The sequence below is a fragment of the Lactuca serriola genome, chromosome 7 (assembly GCF_051521515.1).
Source record: "Lactuca serriola cultivar US96UC23 chromosome 7, Lser_US96UC23_V15, whole genome shotgun sequence".
Classification (NCBI taxonomy): Eukaryota; Viridiplantae; Streptophyta; class Magnoliopsida; order Asterales; family Asteraceae; genus Lactuca; species Lactuca serriola.
In genome coordinates, this window is record NC_136414.1 from 34,765,072 (window position 1) to 34,787,026 (window position 21,955).

Here is a 21,955-nt window from a genome sequence, read left to right on the forward strand (position 1 = left end):
CTTAAATCTTAGTTGGTAATTACAAATTGATTCGACTTAATTACATTGGGTGAACCATATTAGAAAACATGTTGTAAATATAAAGTACATTTATATATTTGTGTCCATGATGGATAGAATTTACAAATATTCATCTTACAAGTACTTAGTATTTTCAACAATATACATATATCAATACTACCGTGCAATCAATTTTATTCTTACACAAAATCTAGATATATGCCTAATACTTTTATGATATTGTTTACCAACATTGCTAGAATGTGATTAATGTATATATCCTCCTAATAAATAATAAAGATCTTTTTGCGACATGTTACATTCTCATTTATTTTGCCACATTTAATTTTGTGGTTATTTTAAATTAAGTTTTATTCCACATGTAACTTTATGGTTTTTTTTTTCATTTTATTATGCAATAATAGATGCATATCAATTTCACCAATGAACTTTTCTTCTAATTTCAAAATTACTAAATTAAATATTCATTAATTTTATTTATCTATTTATCTAAATTATTTGTTTAAATTAAAAAGAGAAAAAAAAACACTTTAATTTTTATAATTCAATATTTTCTCATTTTTCTTATAAATGTATACTTCTCAGATGTTTTGAATTTTATATTTAGTTTTTCTTTTAAATAAATTCATGTAATACATGGGTCTCACACCTATAATTTTATATTACTAAATCATATATCTCCAATTCGGTAATAATCAATATTTAAAAATTGCTTTGAATATTAAAGATGGGGTTGTATATTTTCAAAGCTTAGGGGCTAAAGCAAAACTTCATTCAACCTTCGAGTTTCATGTAGTTTTTCATTTGGAACTCGGCGAGGGCGCTGTTGCCGCCATGGATATGGTGGAAGAAGGACAACCCTAAAAGTGCTCCTACATTGATAAAGTTTGAAGTAATCATGGAGGAGGGGGGGAGAAGATCGAATCAGTGAGTTGCAAGATTGCTTGCTTGTTGAAATTTGGTCACGTTTACCCTCCACAGAAGCGGTTATTAGAGCAGGTACACTCTCCAAGCGAAGGAAGCATCTTTGGAAATCGGTAGAACAGGTACCCCTCACTTTCCCTCTGTATCCTCCCATTTCTCTCCTTAAGTGGAACTCGAGAACAAGGCGTTCATTCGTGGAAAAAAACCCTAACTCAATGTCGCCAGTTGAAGCTTAAGAAATTCAAAATGCTTACCTGTTATCGATTTAGCATGTATGATATTCGATTTAAATCGCATTTCAATAATTGGGTTCGTTATGCTATAAGTCGTAACGTTGAATAGCTTATCTTGTAGTTTTCGCAAACGTGATCAAATGTTTTTCATCAATTCAAGTTTTACTGAACTGAGATTAGCAGGCTGCACTTTTAATCCATGTGGGGCGATTAGTTGGAACAATCTTAGGAGTTTGTGTATTATCAATGAGAAGTTAGATGAAGATTTGATTGAAAACATATTATATGGTAGTCCTCTATTGGAAACTTTGGCATTGAATGATTTCTATGGTTATAGTCGGCTTGATATTACTTCAAAGAGTGTTAAGAAGTTAGTGTTCTCTGGATACTATAATCCTATTGATGTGGTCGGCAACTATATCATGGAAATCAATGCTCCTAATGTTTCATCACTAACAATCAAACGTAAGTTGTGGTTGCCAAAGCTTTTGTTGGTAAATGTGTGTTCTTTAGTCGAAGATAGTTTAGATTATGAAATGATTGTTTGTCGGGAGACAATGACAACGCGTAAAGAAGCACAAGAAGAGATGCTTAAAGGATTAATACCAAACCTTCGCCATGTCAAGGAGCTTAAAATTGGGTCCTTCTCTTTTAAGGTATAATTTATTTTCCTTTCTAAAATCCATATAATCATTAGCTTGTTAATTTTCAATGTTTGGTTAAGAAATGATTATGATTAGGACCTTTTTGATGGTTTAGGTTCGAAATAATGGAGAAACATGTAAGTAGTTGCTGAAATAAATATAAAAGTACCTAACTATCCTTAGCTTTGATTAACTGGTTATCTGCTTCAAGTCAAAATAATTAATGTCAACATGTTGCAGAGTATTTGTTAAACTTATGGATCATGAATGTCTTTGTTTATGCCCTTGGTTTTCTCTCTGTAGTTATGGATTTTCATTGCAAGTTATATTTTTGTTTGTTGCATTCATTATTAATACATACGTGATACATTGCAAGGTTCTCACTCATATGGTTTTGTGGTAGGTTGTGTCTCGTTTGAAAGATAAAGGTTTCAAATTTCCATCAACTTCCTGATGCTTATTATGATTATGATTGATCTGATAGCGATTCAGCTGAAACAGAAGACTGATGATGCTTTAAATTCATATCTATGAGTTATGGCATTTTTTTGTGCAAAATGGACAAATGTATCTTGATGCTTTGAATTCATGTTAAGGCATTTTAGTTTTCGTGAACTATTTTCATTTCCTTTTTCTGTTTGTTTTGGTAAGGTGTACTTGGTTCCATTGGGTCATATCCTTTGGCTTGTGGATCATTTCTTATTTCAAAATAGTGATTGATTAAGTGCTTATGTGTTCTCTCTTTATTTAGCTAATGCATTATTAGTTGTTATTCCAATGCATTGATTATAATTTAGAATGTAATCTCCAATCTTGTATGGTTAACAGAGTAAGGGGATTTTCTTGACCAAATTGGACAAATGTTTCTTGGTATTTTTTTTCCTTAACCAACACATGAATTGAGCATAAGTGGTGTGGTTGTTATATATGCTATTGAGATTTCGAGTCTAATATTGTCACGTGTATGAAGTCACAATATATGCTATTGAGATTTGGAGCCTTTATAGTAGAAATCTGTAAATGTCGCGTACATGGTCATTTTTTTTTGTTTGGCTGACTGTTTGTTCTTTTGATTCGGCCTTTTATATGAGTTGCATCATTGTTTAGCTCTATAAAGCTTGTGGTTTTAACAAGTGGTGGTTATATATAATGTTGAGTTTTAGTCTGATGTTGTCTAATGTTTGTGAAGTTGTGATACATGCAAGAATTTATATATTCCTTAAATTGTAAAACCCTAATACACATTAATGTGTATCTAGAAGTTAAGTCTACAATGTTATTTCTTTTACTTAAGAACTTAATAAATATATATGAGTTAATCCTGCAAAATCGATACAGGTATTGTTTGCACTCAATACAATAAGAATGGCTTAACAATAATAAAAGAGTGACGATTGAAGTTTTTCCTATTAAGTCCTACCGTTATACAAATTTGCTCTTAATTTTCTTTCTGTTCTCCAAATATCATATGTATTGTCATCTTCTTAAAAGAAGAAAAAAATTAACATCATTTGATACAGTTAGGAAAAAAAATACATGTTTTTCTTAGACTTACCTACAGTTATAAGTTATACTCCTTTGCATATATACATACATGACGAAGGCCACGAGTACATTTAATTCATCCAAAAGTTACAAACAATATAGAATGAACACTTCAAACAAGCGAAAGTTATAATAATGCTCATATTAGATGTTGCTTTTCTAAAAGATCGAACTAATTATCATTTTATAGGGCTGAATTATATTATTTTTCAAAGTTTAGGGGTAAACGAAAACTTCATTTCAGCATTTGTATATAGTTACGTCTAATTTGATGTTTGTTTAATTTTTCGTAAGGAGAGCAGCCGGGCGCTCTATAGCCGCCATGGAAAGGGAGGAAGAAGAACAAAACCAAACTAGAATTCCCAAAAAACGGATAAAGTTGCAAGAAATCGTGGAGAAGGGGGAAGAGGATCGAATCAGTGGGTTGCCGGATTGCTTGCTTCTAGAAATCCTGTCGCGTTTACCCTCCACAAATAGGCGCCATTAGAACAGGTACTCTCTCTAAACGATGGAAAAATCTCTGGACTTTGCTTCCTGCTCTCGTTTTCAAAGAAATTGGTGATAATCTCCTGTGGTCCAATTACATTTTGTTCGTCGACCAAACCCTAGCTCAATGTAGCGGATTGAAGCTCAAGAAATTCCTAGTGTCTGTCACTTATGATACTCAATCTGAATCTCGAATCAAAACATGGATTTGTTATGCTGTAAATCGTAACGTTGAAGAGCTTAATTTAGCACTATGGAATTACGAAGCCGGAGTTGGGTTTCTATTAGATCAGTTTTTCTTCATCAACTCATGTTTTACTAAACTGACATTAAGATGCTGCATACTGGATACAACTGGGGCGATTGGTTGGAAAAATCTTAGGAGTTTGTGTATCTGCTTTGCATATTTAGATGAAGATTTGATTGAAAACATATTATCTGGTAGTCCTCTATTGGAAACTTTGGTCTTCAGATATTGCCATGGTTATAGGCGTCTTGATATTACTTCAAAAAGCGGTAAGAACTTGGTGTTCCATGGATACAACATGCTTCCTGATGCTTTAAGCAATATTATTGAAATCAATGCTCCTAATATTTTATCACTAACAATCCAAGGTAATTTGATGTCGTGGAAGCTTTTGTTGGTAAATGTGTCTTCTTTAGTTGAAGCTAACTTAGATTATAAAAAGATTAGGCGATACAAGATAACACATGATGAAGAGAAAGACGAGATGTTGAAAGGATTTATAGTAAAACTTCGACATGTCAAGGAGCTTAAAATTGGGGTTTTATGTTCTGAGGTATAATTTCTTTTGCTTTCACAATTATTGTCTTTGTAAAATGTAAATTCCATATGATCATTAGTTGTAGTAGTACTTTATTGATTATCTTTTGTTAACTTATTTCAACTATCCTTTTATTGTCTTCTCATTCAATCTATGATCCTGATATAATTTCATTTTTGATGTCTTCTCACTTGTATTCTTTGGTTGTCAGGTTCTTTCTTGTTTAGAAGCTAAAGGTTTCATTTTTCCATCAAATATGAAGTTTCCAGTTGTCATTCATGATGATTGGCTGGAGTCAGATGATTCTGTTGAAAGTGGAAATAGGGATTTGCTCTTGCATGATCATTGTCCCAAAGATGATGAGGTTAATTTATTGATGATGCTTTGAATTCATATTTAGGAAGTTTACTTATGTGTGACATGTTTTCATCTTTTTTTTCTTTTCTATTTTGTAAAGTTTACTTTGGATTCAAAATATTGATCGTTTGGCTGTTTGATGTGTTCTTTCTAAATTTAGCTAATGCCTTGTTAGTTGATACTCTAATTCTTTTATTGTATTTTCATTCGTTTGTTTTTGCTCTTAATCTCTCTTCTTCTATGAGTTATGACACTTTTTTCTAAAAATTAGGAAAATGCAAAAACATGATTATGTCACCCGCCCAAAGTAATAAATGCCAAAGTAAAGCCAAGTTTCAGATTCTTTCCAAATAAATTTGTCATGATTATAATTTCTTTTTCTTTCGATCATTTGATTTTAAAATTTTCAAATGTTATTGGATGTATTATTTGTTTGGCTATGTTGCCGGTTTGTATCTGTATCTACTGTTGCTCTCCAATCCTTATATTTTGACTTTTCCATATATTTCTTTTGTGACATAATGATCAACACTAACCAAAAATAATTTAAAATATAACTCTAATACCTCATTATAAGGTACGGTGTGGGCGGTTTGTGCATTATGATGCACAACCCTACTGATCACACAAAGCTCAAATAATTGCAATTAGGTGAACTTTAAATGGTTTCGTTCCACAAAAATATGACATAAAGCAATTAAGTTGAAATTATTAGTACCTGAAATAATCCTTATAATTTAAATCTTGAAAATCAGCACTCGGGTAGCCGAGTTTCTGGAAACATAGAAACATTGCTGAAAAGCTTTACGTCTCAATGGGATTTTTCTTTCAAGTTTAGGGGGTGTTTGAGATTGATTTTTAAACTCTAAAATGACTTCTGGTAAAATAACTTATTGATTTATGACTTTTCTAAAAGGAGTTTTTGAAAAAAGTGTTTGGATTAACTTTATTGGTGGGTAAAATAATAAGTCAATAAGTTAAAAAATGTTTGGCTAGCTTATACATGTAAAACAATCAAAATGACTTATTGACTTATGACTTTCCAAAATGTGAGGTATGTCTAACTTTTCAAAAAACTCCTTTTTGAAGGTGTTTTTAATTTATTTTAAAAATGATTTTTGCAATTGCCAAACATTATTTTTGACTTATTGGCTTTTTGAAAAACTAATAAGTCAAAAGTTTTCAAATGGAATCCCAAAGACCTTCTTAGGTTTTGATTCAGACTTGGAAAAGGTCAATTTGACTTTTAAATACTATTTTAAAACTTGGAAACGCTCGCTTTATGTTACAACCCCTTTTATATAAAAATACCTACCAAAGGGCTTATAATCTAGCGGTATCTGGTGTTGCCCTTCATCTTTGAGGTTGAGGGTTCAAGTCCCGTCATGGACATAGGTGAATTTAAGGTCTACTTTAGAAATAGGTTAGATTAGTCATTTCAATATATAGTGAAAACAAAATAACTTAACCCTATATATAGACTTAGGTTCAAATGTTTTCACTATCTATTGTGTGCATGTATGATTAAGTGAAAACAAAATAACTTAACCCTATATAGACTTAGGTTCAAATGTTTTCACTATCTATTGTGTGCATGTATGATTAAGTGAAAACAAAATAACTTAACCCTATATATATATATATATATATATATATATATATATATATATATATATATATATATATATATATATACCTATTCTTTTATTCTTTTATAAAAAGAACATCTTAACTTTTTTTTTCATGTCTAAAATAAGGGTTAATTCGTTATTTATGCTACAAGCTTTTGTGTTTTTCCTAATTTATGCGACAATGTTAGCTTTTATACAAAATATGCAACATTTTAAATTAAGTACAAATCATGCAAGAAGTCAACCTACCCAAAAACGTTATACATAACATATGTTGCTATTTTATAGCAAGTCATTTGTTAAAAAAAAAAAAAAAGGCAACTTCTCACTCATTGCAATGTCCACTACAAGAAATCTTAGTAATACTGGCGACGACATTCCGTGTGACATAGGCATTACTGGCGACATCTGAATTCCGCCATGTCGTCGGCAATGTCTATGCCGCCAGTATTGATAGTAAGCCACGATCCGTGTGATGTTTCCGGGCAGCACCCCATTCGTTGATCTCACAACTCAATCCAACGGTCGAGTTTTGTTTGTTGAATGAATGTAATATCAGTGATACCAACAACGGCGACAATGTCACCGCTAATACTCTAAAAAAATGACTGCAGAGTTTTCCCTCCATTTACCACTAAAGGTCACTGCTACTAAGGCCTATCGCCGCTAATGACCTTGAAGCTAGATTGAGAGCTCTTCAAAAAAACCCTACTTCTCGGTTACCTTCATAACACCTTCCACATTATCTTCTCCGACGACGATTTCGAGAAAACTACATCGGGGTGTAATCCACCCCCGTTTTTCCGACGACGACAGGAGTTTTTCTAACGACGAATCGACCACTTTTCCGATAACATTTTTCACCGATCAAGCCTCTATTTCTTGAAGTGCTCATATCATCTTCATCTTTTTCAAAACTCAAACAACGCACATTGAAATATTTTTTATGTAATATATGCATATGGCACAACCATTAAATGCAATTAAGATAGTACATGGATTATGATATATAGAGGAATCACATTCAACTTCAATGGCTTACGTGGCCTTATGTTTGAAAACTAACACAAAATCATGCATGTATGGGCTTCAAGTTAACTCATTCGTATATTCTCTTATTAAACATCTAAATATCATATTTGCCCAGCTTAAACTCTAAATATCATATTCGTCATTCTTAATGTTTTAAAATATCGGATTTATCCAAATCTATTTTTTAAACATTTTTTATTATTTAATAATCTTTTTTTTATATTTTAAAATCACTAAAAATAAAAAAAAAAAAATAGTCAAATAGACCATAATAACCTTGACTTCTAAATCACAACACTACAAGAAATGGGGGCATTAGCGACGACGCCTAGCATTAGCGGCGACATGTAATTGATGCATTACATGTCGCCGCTAATGCTAGGCGTCGCCGCTAAAGGTATCGCCACTAATGCCCCCATTTAGCGATCCGCGTCAAACGAGCCACATCGGTTCGATTTGGTTTCAATCGTAGGGTTTAAACGGAGCAAGAAAAGGCGCTGACTTTTCCCTCCAGGTGGTCGCCGCTAATGCCTCCTTGTCGCCGCTAATTCCTCAGTGTCGCCGCTAATACACGTCGCCGCTAAAGCCCTTTACAGATAACCCCCTTCCAACTTCCTTTCCATTCCTTTCCGTGTATCGTGTCTGTGAAACCTAGCCGACTAAATTTCGTTCGACGATCAATCGCGGCAACCATCATTCCTGCGACAAGACCGCCAACACCGCCGACCCAGCCTCCATTCTGTCAATTTCGTCGAAGACTCGTATCACCGGCGACGACGAATCAATCTACCGGCGACGAGGAAGTAAATCCGGCGACCACAGGTGGTTTTTGCCTCATTCTCCATCGTTTTTTTGTTTTAATTTTCTTCTCCTACTGATTTAAGAGTGGTATTGTTGCAGCCCTTGTAGATTTTTTCAATCTCTAGCGGGTTTTTTTCGTTTTCTGCCGGAATTTTGTCGGAAAAAACTTGATTGTTGGAAAGTTGTGTCAATACGTCATCACCACCCTTCTCCACTAGATTACACATCCAGGTTCCTATATAACTTATGTATTTTTGTATTTATATTATGTGTAGGTACATATGTATTTGTATGTATTTTTGTAAGTACGTATAATGTATGTATATTTGTAATGTATATGTAATATGTGTATGTATTGTATGCAATTTGGAAACTAGAATGCTATACTGAAAAAAATGAAGAAAAAAAACAAAAAAACAAAGTAGGATGCGATAATGGGAAGTATTATTATTTATATGTGTATTTGTATGTATAGAAAATTACATATATAGTTTGTGTATTTGTAGGCCATTTGGAAACTATAATGTTGTAACTTTTATTCATATTGTGATTTTGAGTATCGACCAAGCCTCTTGTTTGGCTGTAAATTGATGATTTTTGAGTGATTATGTATGTTTTATCATGTTTTATGGAGAAAAAAAGTATGATGTTATATTGTGTATGTATTTGTATGCAATTTGGAAATTACAATGTTATAATAGAAATTGTATTATTTTTGTATATGTAATATGTGTAAATTCTATTCATATTGTAATTTTGCAGGCTATATATGGGCTTTAGTTGGGCGATACTCTTCTACGTGATGGCGGATGTTATGGGCTTAGGACATGGATGTGATGGAGCCGGGGATCCACCACCTCTCGTAGGCTTTGGTCGTGCTCAACACGAACAGGATGGTAAATCTTATTATGATATATTTGTTAGATATTTTTATCCATTTATTATAAGCTATCGTGGCTAATATTTTTAATTATATTTTTCAGCTGAGCTCCCTAAAAAAAGTAAAGGCCTAGCAAAAAACATTCAACTATCAAAGATAATACGGGCAAACAAAGGAAAGCCTGTAGATTTGGATTTCGATAGGGAGCTGACATATTCCCCTGTCGTGAACCATGGTAATTGGTTTACCAGTGAGATTGGGAAGTATATATGGATGAACATCCCTTTGAACGTATCTGGTTGGGATAATGTTTCCCCCGCTTTAAGGAATGCCACAGTGGTTCATTTAAAGGTAACTTGGACAACATTTTAAGTTTAGTTCTAATTGGTATTTAACTAACTAACTTTTTTGTATTTGTAGAATAAGTTTGATTTAGATAAGGTTAACTTGGATCCCGAGCGTGCTCAGTTGTTGCAGAGCATTGATGCGACCTTGCAAAGAATTATAGAGGCCGAAAAAATAAAGCATATACTTATTTTGAGAATGTCGGGGGGCTTACAGATATACCAAGGGCATTCGCCAACCCCCCCGATGGTATGTCACGTGAAAATTGGGTGCAAGCAGTCGAGCATTTTCAAACTCCAGAATTTCTAAAGCGTTCGGTGTCAAACAAAGGAGTCTGTGCACAACAACAAGTTGTAAACAGAGGGGGATCGTGCTCCTATAGCAATGCATGTTTCAAAGAAGTAAGCTATGATATATTTAACTGTTTATTTAAATTATAATTAATCTAATTTTTAATGTTAAATAGGACATCGCTCGAATCGAAGCATTTCGTAAAACCAATACTAATCACCAATGGGTGTTTAGTAATCCTACAGTCGAGCAACATACGTAAGTGGTTAATTTGTATTTTCATATAAGTGCTTATATCGTCAAAGGGTAGTTAGTAATCAAACTTTTATAATATTTATTTCTTTTTTGAAAATACAGAATGTTTTACTCTTTGAGATCAGTCAACAAACTCAAGCTTCTTCTGAAGCCAGCGGTCTAACACCAAAGGATACACAAAATTGTTTTGAAAAAATATTGGGTGTTCGATGTGGCCATATCAGAGGCATCGGGCGTAAACTTTCTACGGTTGTGTCGATGTACGATCAGGAACAACCACTGACACAACCACCACCACAATCACAGGTGACAAGACTATTTAATTTTGGTAATTGTTTAAAATGTTGGTAATGGTTGGTTTAGTAATAGTTTCAAATTTTGGTAATTGTTAGTTATAGTACAATGTTATAATGTTTTATACGCAATATGTGGAATGTATATTTTGTATATAGAATGTTATAATGCTAGTTTAACTTATAAGACTATGTTGTTTTATTTGTAGTTGGAAATGCTTCAAACAATGTTAAAAGATCCAGCATGTAGTGCTGCACTTGAAGATTGGTTTCGTTCATTGCCACAACGAAATGAAACTAGAGGAAACGAGGAGAGCGATGATGACAAGTAGACAGTTGTAGAATTTTTTTATGTTTTATTTGTGCAAGTATTTTCTACTAGTATTTTCGATATTTTGTTATATGTTAAATTAGACGAGTATTTTAAACGGATATTGTATTAATATTTTGGAATGGAATGATGTAGGATTAGATTAATTAATATCATACCAGTTTTTTTTTTAATTTAATGTGAAATATATATATATATATATATATATATATATATATATATATATATATATAAAAGAAAAACACCAATACCGGCGACGCCTTTAGTGGCGACAATAGGTTATTACCGGCGACCCGTCTTTAGTGGTGACGTGAGCTTATTAGCGGCGACGTGAGCTTATTAGCGGCAACAAGTCGTTAGCAACGACAGACACGCGTTAGCGGCGACAGTTTGATTAATAGCGACAAAACATTAGCGTCGACGTTGTAGCGGCAACAAGCCCCACTTTTAGCGATGACACCTGTCGCCGGTAATACTCTACTTTCTTGTAGTGCATGTATATCTTATTCCTTTGACTTACGTTCAGCTGTACGATCAACATAACCTGCGTCTTTTTTCAACCTTCTTCTCGCCAAGTCTGTTGCACGATCAACACAATAATCGACTACATCATGTACATTCATGTTTTTATTAGTTAATGGAATATTCAATTCCTGATTAGAAGTATCGATCACTTCAATTTTTTTGAGAAGGTGTGATCAGATTTATTTTGCAATCGGCTACAATCAAAAAATTATTTGTTTTCTTTGCCAATTAAACATTGAATGTGTGATTACAACTAATGAATTAATGGTAACAATTGTTTGTGAACTGATGTGAAATACACATGCAACACAGACACCAATAGTTACTCAATCTTTAAAAGTAAACATTTTTTCACTCTAATAAAACTATCAAGGGCAATCTATAACCTTTTGTCCAAAAGTACAATGGTATCATCTCAATCATGACGTTTCCACAGGCTCTAATCCTTTGCTTTTATGTGAATTCATGACAATTGTAAACCAAACTCAGATGATTTATGTTGGATACCCATTTACAGAAATACCAAGGTACAACAATAAGAATCAAACACAAAGTAAATGAAGTTGACCAAAAAAATACAGAAATATATAAAACATAAATCACAAAAGTCTAAATTAACATATCAAAACTTTAAGATAAGGCCAAAAAAAAGGCAAGAAACATGCAAGGTACCCTACGAATCAGCTAAAAAAACCATGGAACTATGAACTTCAAGAATAAACAACCGACAACACCAGAAATTAGCTCATTAGAGGATTAAAACTTTCAAGTGTAGCCAGCAAAGACAATGTACTTTCAATATGAACCAACATTAGCATTATACATTCAATATATTACTTATATAAGCTTGAATTTTTAGGAACAAAACCAGCCAGAGCTCCAACATTTCGAAAAAAAAAGCACTAGCAATGAGTTGAAACAAACATTAGCATTAAACTTTCCAGAGCAAAATAGAACTAGCCATCTACTTTCAAGAATAAGCCAACACCAAAACCAAAATTCCAAATCGATCTCCCCAAAAATCCAAATCAATTTACCCCAAAAATCCAATCAATTTACACCTCAATCAATGCTATGAACGAAGAAGAGTCTCATATCTTAGATAAGATGGTGGATGACGAATTGGTGTCACAACCTGAATGAAAGGAGTGTGTGTTGTAAATCAAACTAAAAGACACGCAAGGAAACCGACAAATAATATTGTGAATTATATGTCGATTAGTTGCGAATAATAAATTCAATTATTATTATTAAATTTACCAAGTTTCGTCCAGAAACCAGATCTATCCTTCTCGACTAGATCTGATTATAAGAAAGGTAGAAGAAGACTGTCCTGTTATTGGACGAATTAAACACAAGACAGAAAATTAAAACCGACCTGTTAATTGCTGACTTGATCTTGAAGCAACTGCACGGATCAGATTCCTGTCCTTAAAGGTTTTTACTTCGCTTGTATAGGTTGTAAGCAACATAGTAAAAACCCCAGGATTTAATGCAGCTAGATCGATATTCCAACAACACTGGAAATCGACAAACACAAAGCGACTACTTGGAAACTAGAAGAAAAACCGCAGAGAGAGGGAGAGCTTTCAGATTTTCGTGAGTATTCATGTGGCTCCTAGGGAGCTGTATTTATAGGTATTGTAACCCTAGAAGGCATCAAACGGGCCCCCATAGGTCGGCCCCAGAAACCCTAGGGCGATAGCTTGCTCTCCAAGCAAGTCGTTTCCTGATCCTTCTAGAATACCCTGAATTGGCCTCCACGAAGTCAACGGCAGTCAACCATTTGACCTGGATCGGTCAAACCGACTTGACCCGAACTTGTCAAAAATAAAAGCTCCTCAGCTCCCAGCGACCGAGGCGTCATGCGCCTAAATCGCGCACTCGCGGCGTCGGCTAGTGCTAGGCTAGGCGCGCGCGTGGGCTTGGCCCAATCCTTTGATCCACTAAAGCCTTTAAAGACTTACCAAGGGAATAGGCTTATAAACCCTCAAAAGTTTCTTCTCTCCACCAATGTGGGATACAAAGGAAATTGCCAACTTGCAATTCCTTTATATATAAAATTCCAACAGTGTGTACGTCGGGTGTGTTAGAAGAATTTAACCAAATAAGAATGAGTGGATCTCCAGTTCTCCATCATTCTCTAGTTCTCTATCTACATGATTGGGTTAGACAGTTGAGGGCTATATTCGTCGATCTATCCAATGTATCATTGGATTTTAATATTGAATGGGCAATTTAGTCTAGTCTTGTTTGATAAATTAATATGATTATAAAAAATTAAAAACTGATTAAAAATGTTTAAAATTGTTTAAAAAATAAATTTGGGCAAATCTGATATTTTAGAACATTAAAACAGATAAATATGATATTTTGATTTTAGACCGGGTAAATAGGATAGTTTGAAGCTCAATAAAGATATATACTAAATTATTCCTTTATCACTTGGTTATATTTTAAAACGGTGTTGCACTTTTTGTATAAATTAAATATAACATTATTGCATAAAGCTGGAAAAATACGAACTTTGTTTCATGATCACGTAATAGATATGCTCGAATGGATTATATAAATAAACTTTTATAAAAAAAAAAAAAAAAAAGATATTGTAAAACGCACTCCGTCACGCAAACCGTAGCCGCCGTCGACTTTGTTTGATATCACCTGAAGTCGGACTTTCAGAGAGAGGTACGCAAACACCACCTCATTATTTTGTGTGTTTGAATAGGATGCTAATGGTTGGTGTTTAATTATTTTGTGCACGGTAGCGTCGTTAGAATGGGTTCTTTTAAACCTAAAGTAAACTCATCAGTAGAATTGGAGTGGAAAACAAATACAGGTAAGAATGGCACAAGAAACAAGGGGATAAGAGACGGGGTTATAAAAGTTGGAGGGAAAGAGGAGAAAGAAGATCGAATCAGTGGATTGCCAGATTGCTTGCTTCTTGAAATCCTCTCTCTTTTACCCTCCACAAAAGACGCCATTATAACAGGTACACTTTCCACACGATGGAAACATCTTTGGACTTCGGTTCCCACTCTAATTTTTCATTATGATGAAGAAAAGTACCAGTGGTCTGATTTTGTTTCCTTGGTCGACAAAACCCTTACTCAGTGTCGCCAGCTGAAGCTCAAGAAATTTGAAGTGATTATTGATTATTGTACTCAATTTGAACCACACATCAATAATTGGATTCATTATGCTGTAAGATGTAACGTTGCAGAGCTTAATCTATACATATGTCATATAACTGTTGGCTGTAAGTTTTTCAACAGTTCAAGTTTTACCGATCCTACAATAAGGGACTGCATATTGAATCCAACTGAGGCGATTAGTTGGAAAATGATTCGGAGTGTGAACATTTCCAAAGGGAAATTTGATGAAGATTTGATTGAAAAAATATTTTCTGGTAGTCCTCTATTGGAAACTTTGGTATTGGATAAATGCTATGGTTATAGACGGCTTGATATTACTTCAAAGAGCGTTAAGAACTTTGTGCTTTCTGGAAAGATGTATGCAAAGGATAAATATGCTGAAGACATTGATGATGTTATCGAAATCAATGCTCCACATATTTTATCACTTACAATCAAAGGTAGGCTGTGGAAGCTTTTGTTGGTAAATGTGGCTTCTGTAGTCGAAGCTAGCTTATGTTATACAAATTTTGGGCGTTGGATACCGCCTAAAGAAATAGAAGAAGAGAGGCTTAAAGGACTTATACTAAACCTTCGCCATGTCAAGGAGCTTAAAATTGAGGGTTTCTGTTCTAAGGTAAAATTTCTTTTGCTTTCCAGTTTATGTCTTTCTTAAAAAAGAAAACATATATATGATCATTAGATGTCATAGCAGTTAATTGATTATGCTTTGATAAACTAGTTGCAAGTATCCTTTTGTTGTCTTCTCAGTTGATCATTAATGTTCCTAATATATAATATCATTTTTGTTGTCATCTCACTTGTATTCCTTGGTTGGTATTTGGTAGTTTCTCTCTGGTTTGGGAGCTGAAGGATTCATTTTTCCATCATATGTGAAGTGTTACTCATGATTGACTGGAGTACACTGATAATTAGTCTGAAAGCAGATATAATTAAGGAGGTGAATAGCCGAGAAATTCGTTCAAGTCATGAGGACTGGTATCTTTGTTTTTTTAGGAGGGTAAAAGGCTAGCTAGTGTCTAGAAATCTTTGTACAACTGAAAGAAAAAAAAAATACTTACTTCAAAATATTGATCGATTAACTGTTTCATATGTTCTCTCCACTATTTATTTAGCTAATTCATGCATTATTAATTGTTACTCTAATGTGTTTATTGTGGTTTAGAAGCTTGTTTTTGCTCGTATTCACTTTTGTTTTGTTTATCCACCCGTGCTTAATTAGCAAGCATGTTTGAATTTTGATTGATTGTATGTGCTTGATTTAACCTTCTATGTCTTATGGCCTCTTTTCCTAGCAAAATGGACAATTGATTCTTGATGTGCCCATATGCTTTTGTCATGAGTCCTGACCAACATGTGGATTGAAGATAAGGCCTGGTTTGTTACGCAAAGAAGGATGGTCTTGTTTCCCCTCACTTTCTAATTTTATTTTTAATATATATATATATATATATATATATATATATATATATATATATATATATATATATATATATTTAAATTACTAAATAAATATACAAAAATAATAAGAAATTTAATTTATTTGTAAAAACAAATACAAGTTTTTGTATCTGTTGGCATCAAACCATGCAATTTCTAATGATTGACTTAGATTGTATTATATATAACCTATCCGAATCAAACTAATTAAATGAATTCATATGATAAGCAATTATTTAACTTTTTTTTTTTGAACAGCCCTGTTGCATTAAAACCAAGGAGCATTCGGTAGGAAATTGAGGCTCACAATAGAGTTTACAAACATAAAAACCAAACCAAATACAAACTAGAAACAAAGGTGTACGTCTATATCTCTTCACCTAAATTAAACTTACAGCGGCCATAACTATACCTTTCCAGTTCCTTCCAAACACATGAAACCCAACTGTCTACTTTATTACCTTCTCGCTATGCACCAACCTGACTTGCATAATGATTGGAGTTAAGTTGATGCTAATATTTCTTCATGACAATTCCTTCCTGATCAGCTTCACCTTTTCATGCGATTTTACTCCATATTCCTTCCAGCTCTCATCCCACTACTCAGAGGTAATTGTGTCCTTCTGTCTCCATATTTCTCCATCTTTGTTTGCGAAGAGCCATCTTGTACCTCCATCTTGTGGTCTCAGTCGTTATTCCACGTCTTCCTTTTGTGCTCTCACCATCCTTAATTTAGATTTTACCATACGGGTAAAAATGTCCAAGATTCCACCAGTTAATTTTCCTTCCCTTTGTATCGATGCATTACCTGTCTTTAAACATCAGTGCTTGTTATCCCCCTTTCTGTTGCACTCCGTATGTATACCTGTCACATTGTAACCAGACAAAAAGAAAACACACACACACACACATCACCAAGTTACCCCCTCCCCCCATCCCAAGTATACCAAAAGAAAAACGCATATTTTGAAAGGAAACATGAAAGAGAGCACTCAACTCCTAAATAATTCCTACCCCATTAAACATTTACGCACACCAAACACACACTTGACTGCACTCTCCATGACACCAAGTTACCCCAAATTATAGTTTCCCTCCCCCCCCCCCCCCCCCCCAAAGAACCGACCAGCCCCTCTTAGTGCACCATAAATGGAAAATACAACCATGTATCCCAGTTCAATATCACTTCATTCCCCCTATTCTTTATCCATAAGTACGCCTGAGATTTAATTTCTTCTATCAACCTCCATGGTGGTGTTTTTACTCCTTTGAAAATCCATTCATTTCGTGCTTTCCAGATGGACCATAATGACACGAGGATGATTGTGTTTGCCACTTTCTTCTGTTTATTCAATTGGAACAGCTGATTTGTCGCATAAATCAATTGTTCTATTGATGATGGGTTAGAAACATCAATGATACACCACGTTTCTAGCATTGCCCATGTCTCGTTTGCCCAGTGGCAGTGTAAGAAAATATGTTCACAAGTTTCTTCAATTGCAATACATGATTCATAGTTAAAATTGGATAGTATCACCTGTCTTTTCTCTAATTCCCGGTTCCACTTATCCTCCTCAATTGAAAGATGGGCTGCCTGTATAATCAATTCATAGCATACCCGCTCAATTTCTTCGTCGTCCGATAATCGTGACCGCTTCCACTTCCACTCGAAAGTTCTTATACTCTCGTTCTGTTTTACCCTATCTTGCACACGACAGTTTTTTTTTCCTTTTCAGCTTTAAAGAGTAGTGGAAACAGTTCTTTGAGGACCCCATTTCCTGACCAATCCTCACACCAAAATGATGTTTTATCGCCTCTACCAAGCTTACATTTCATACACTCCAAAATTGCAATATTTTCTAACTCCAGATCATTTACTACTTTGGTGATGTTTTACCAAATACCCAATATTTCTGTTTTTGCTGGGAATAGTTGCCAGCTCCTTTCCTTCCCATGTACAGCCAGAATCAATTTAGACACCAAGGAATTTCCTCCTATGTTCTATTTCCAATAATTTCCAGTTCCAATCTGAATGGTTTTCAATCTCCACACTCGAGAGCTGCCTATATTCTGCAATGAGTTCAACATCATTGATCAAATTTTTTAGATTTCAAATCATCCCTCTCTCCTTTTCTCCCTCCTTTATTTTCCATTCAATTATCGCATCTTTGATGTTTCTTATCTTAGCTGATAGAACTTTGTCAGGTGGCCCATTGTAAAGGAATTTTTCCACAGTGATGCGTATGAGGTTATTGAAGTTCGGGTGATACAACCAGCTATTGTAGAAACGAAAGGGGGGCGGGCCGAAGTTAACCGAGGAAGTAAGAAGAATTAGAGGGCAATGATCTAAGTATTCTTTTGGAAGGGCGGTTAGAGCTACGTTTGGCCAGGAGTCGAGGAAGCTTTGGTTGACAAGTACTTGGTCAATTTTGCTTAGTTTTGCCCCTTCATGTATGTGTATTTCCTTCCACCCATAGAGTATTCCCTGAGATTAGCTTGTCTTATGAATTCATTTAGGTGTTGTTTGTTTTTTTTAAAAAACTACTTCAAACCACTTATTGCTACGCCGCGCAGCACTTGGCCCTTCGCAGCTGTTTGTTTTTCAGAAGACTTCTGACTTAAAAACTGGTGCGTGTGTGCTATGTGGCGCAACATTAAACCAACTGCTTCAAACCTCTTCACGTCTTAGTTCAACTTACTGCAGCAGTCTACAGTCGTTAAAAAACAAACATACTTTTTATTACATGCTGCAGCCGTTTGTTCCGCCTCTTCTGCTGTAGAGGATTGCAGAGGTGGTTTGCAAACTTCACACATTTTCTCTTCGAAAAAACAAACAGCACCTTAGTTTTTTTGTCCCCATCTCACAGAAATTTGAATTAAGTCTCTCCTCCTTTTTTCTTACATCATTGAAATCATAGTATCCATAATCCTGTCGTGTTGTTAATAATTGATATCAGTTTTGACCAAAGAGCATTTTTCTGACTCTAACATTGTGGTGCATAAGCATTTACGACTACCAAGTCCTCTTCCATCCCTTGTAACGATCCAATAACCACCACGAAATTCTGATCATGGATAATCGTCTTTTGCCTTAATATATACGGGTCCCAAATACAAAATAATCCTCCTGATCTTCCATTTGCATCAACGCCAGCATACTCAAATGTTGATGCGTCCCAATAGTTGTGAAACTGGATACATGAAGAATCCTGAAATTGGGATTCTTGGAATGCCAAAAATTGTAGTTTATGATACCGTTTGAATTTTTTTACCCAATCCATCTTAATGGAACTTCCAGCCCCCCAAATGTTAAAAGATAAGAAATTCATTAAGAAACATTGTTCACGCCCGCGTCATTCAACAATGACTTTACCTGATCCTTGAAGCCATCCATTTTAAAACCCAGGCATTCTCCCGCATACATCGTCTCCCTTACTTCATCCTCGTGCATAGACGTCCCATACTCCTCCCTGATTAGATGTGTACCTGCTTCTAGAACACCAGTTTTGCTGGGCATAATAGGTGTGGAGGCCTGAGAAGGTCGTGACACCCAGAGAGTATCCTTTAGCTTCAAAGAATGAGAAGGTCTTTTGGAAGGTGTTTTTGGTACTCCACGTCTCCGAATTAGGATTATTTTCGACGAATCAGAGCACAATTGAGAAGATGAGACAAAGCAATTAAGGTCATGAATCGGGTTAGGGTCTAGATCCTCATTCTCAAAATTTTCGTTGATAAACTTAGATCCCTCATTGGGTCGCAAACCCGACCCAATTAACTGTTCAGCCTTATTCCTGCCCTTATCTTTTAGCCCATCTCGTTTATGGGTCCCTCTTACCTCCACTAAATTTTCATTGGGATCATCTTTTTCATGTGTTGCCACCTCATTTAAATTTTCGTCCAATTGGTAATCGTGTTGCCGATCGTTTTTGTTCACCTCGGGAGTTGACACATCATTAATGTCCTCATCATTATGAAACGATTCTGCTACCACCGAAGATTCCCTATCCCTTTCAATCACCGGCGGGACAAGTTCCGTCACTGTAGAAACCGAGGCCCCAATGACCTCCTCTTCTTCATCTTCAGAAGATTCAATTTCCGTTTCCTCAAATTGTTCATTCTCTTCTTCATCATCATTAGCATCCTCAACTCTAAATTCCCCCTCTTCAAGGTTCTTTTCATCCTCAGAGATGCCACAGTCGTCCTTTATGTTTTCAAGTTTCTCTTCCTCCTCCTCATCGACAGGTGATTCAGTTGTCTCATCCACAAATTTGGGGACCCAAGGCCAGGTGTCTTTCGCTACATTCACCAAAAATCTTTTCTCACGCCAAAGAATATCTACTTCTTTCTCAATCCTGGGGACGGATTCTACAAGAACACATAATCCACCTGTTGCTATGTCTATAGTCTTTTAAGGTGATTTAACTGGAGTTAAGACTTTCCCGAATAAACCTCCAATAGCTTCAAAGCAATGATAGTCCCATATATGAACGGGAACACCCTCAACTTTGATCAAAGCAATTTTTTGATATCCAAAGTGTTGTCCTTGAAAGAGAACGAGATTGTTGAATTCTATGAGAAAATTGTTGGCCGCCACCTCATCTTTAAAAACTATCATTGCTCGGAGACCTCCCATGTACTTGACTGAGACGTCCATTACACCCTTCGCTTTTAGACCTTTCACTGTTATGATAGAAGTATACAATCAACAAAACCAATAGAAATAAAACAAATGAAATTCAAATATATGTAATATACAAGAATTAGATTACAGAAAACATAGTTGAATGTTGACTACACAGAAAATAAAATCACGAAATTATACAAATTGACGCCTGCTTTTGCAGTGTCCTAAGACAGAAATTTCCTTGGAATGGGTCTGTCTTGAGGATACAACAACCAATTCAAGAACAGATCTTGAATCTGTCGAAATTCACCATGATCCCTTTTGATACCAAGGACGATTTTTGAGAGAAAGTGTATATGGTTCATTAGCCTTCAAATTCTGTCTGAATTCCTCCATTTACAGGTTTGCAAAAGTGGTTGTAAACCACCAACCGAAATTAACTGCTAAAAACTGACTGCAGTTAATCATTTATTTAACAGAGTTTGTTTTGTAATAAATAAATAAATAAATAATTAATGACTAATTAATTTCGGATTATATATAAAAAATATTATTTAGTGAAGAAGAGCCCAGTTTAATAATCCAAGCCTACTACTAGCCCAATTTGACTAGTCCAATTCAAGAACAGATCTTGAATCTGTCGAAATTCACCATGATCCCTTTTGATACCAAGGACAATTTTTGAGAGAAAGTGTATATGGTTCATTAGCCTTCAAATTCTGTCTGAATTCCTCCATTTATAGGCTTGCAAAAGTGGTTGTAAACCACCAACCGAAATTAACTGCTAAAAACTGACTGCAGTTAATCATTTATTTAACAGAGTTTGTTTTGTAATAAATAAATAAATAATTAATTAATGACTAATTAATTTCGGATTATATATAAAAAAATATTATTTAGTGAAGAAGAGCCCAGTTTAATAATCCAAGCCTACTACTAACCCAATTTGACTAGTCCAACACCACAACCCAAACCCAATTTGCTTAACCCATTACTTGGTCCATTTAAATAAATGAGTGGGACAAGCCATATAAGGTGGGAAAAAGTTTTCTCTTTCACCAATGTGGGATAAGTCCCACCTTGTAATTTTATAGAGCAAAGTTCCAACATTCACCGGATTACCAAGTTTCTCCATGTCGTGTGCTTCCCCTATTAGCGTTTTCTTTTGACATTCTTCAAAGAACTGAGACGTCGTCGATGGAATGACGGTAAACTTCCGTGTAGCTATGTCATGCTTTTCAAAATAACCATTCAAAGCCTCTTTGTAGCTTTTCCCCGCATTCGGCCTGTGATTTGATGGTATCACTCTACTCAAATTATTGTACCCCGAGCCCCCTTGTTGATGTTTTGATCTAGT

General features: G+C 34.8%; 2 protein-coding genes and 1 pseudogene across 2 annotated transcripts; all 3 read left to right on the forward strand.

The window, feature by feature from the left end:
• The first annotated feature begins 1,318 nt into the window (after positions 1 to 1,318).
• On the forward strand, positions 1,319 to 1,967 carry LOC145063872 (uncharacterized). The gene is made up of 2 exons (XM_079011441.1): positions 1,319 to 1,834; positions 1,938 to 1,967. The coding sequence occupies exons 1-2, from the start codon at positions 1,319 to 1,321 to the stop codon at positions 1,965 to 1,967; spliced, it is 546 nt and encodes a 181-aa protein (XP_078867567.1).
• A 1,722-nt stretch (positions 1,968 to 3,689) lies between these two features.
• Positions 3,690 to 5,026, forward strand: LOC145063873 (F-box protein At5g03100-like; annotated as a pseudogene).
• An 8,987-nt stretch (positions 5,027 to 14,013) lies between these two features.
• LOC145062650 (F-box/LRR-repeat protein 25-like) lies at positions 14,014 to 15,653 on the forward strand. Its single transcript, XM_079010233.1, has 2 exons — positions 14,014 to 15,150; positions 15,362 to 15,653. The coding sequence occupies exons 1-2, from the start codon at positions 14,158 to 14,160 to the stop codon at positions 15,422 to 15,424; spliced, it is 1,056 nt and encodes a 351-aa protein (XP_078866359.1). The 5' UTR covers positions 14,014 to 14,157; the 3' UTR covers positions 15,425 to 15,653.
• The last annotated feature ends 6,302 nt before the right edge of the window (positions 15,654 to 21,955 follow it).

Bases quoted from the DNA above. Each gene is read 5' to 3' on its own strand.
- LOC145063872 (XM_079011441.1), top strand. From the start codon at position 1,319: ATGTTTTTCATCAATTCAAGTTTTACTGAACTGAGATTAGCAGGCTGC. The intron at 1,835-1,937 runs GTATAATTTATT...TTGATGGTTTAG, and splicing joins TTGGGTCCTTCTCTTTTAAG to GTTCGAAATAATGGAGAAAC.
- LOC145062650 (XM_079010233.1), top strand. From the start codon at position 14,158: ATGGGTTCTTTTAAACCTAAAGTAAACTCATCAGTAGAATTGGAGTGG. The intron at 15,151-15,361 runs GTAAAATTTCTT...GGTATTTGGTAG, and splicing joins TTGAGGGTTTCTGTTCTAAG to TTTCTCTCTGGTTTGGGAGC.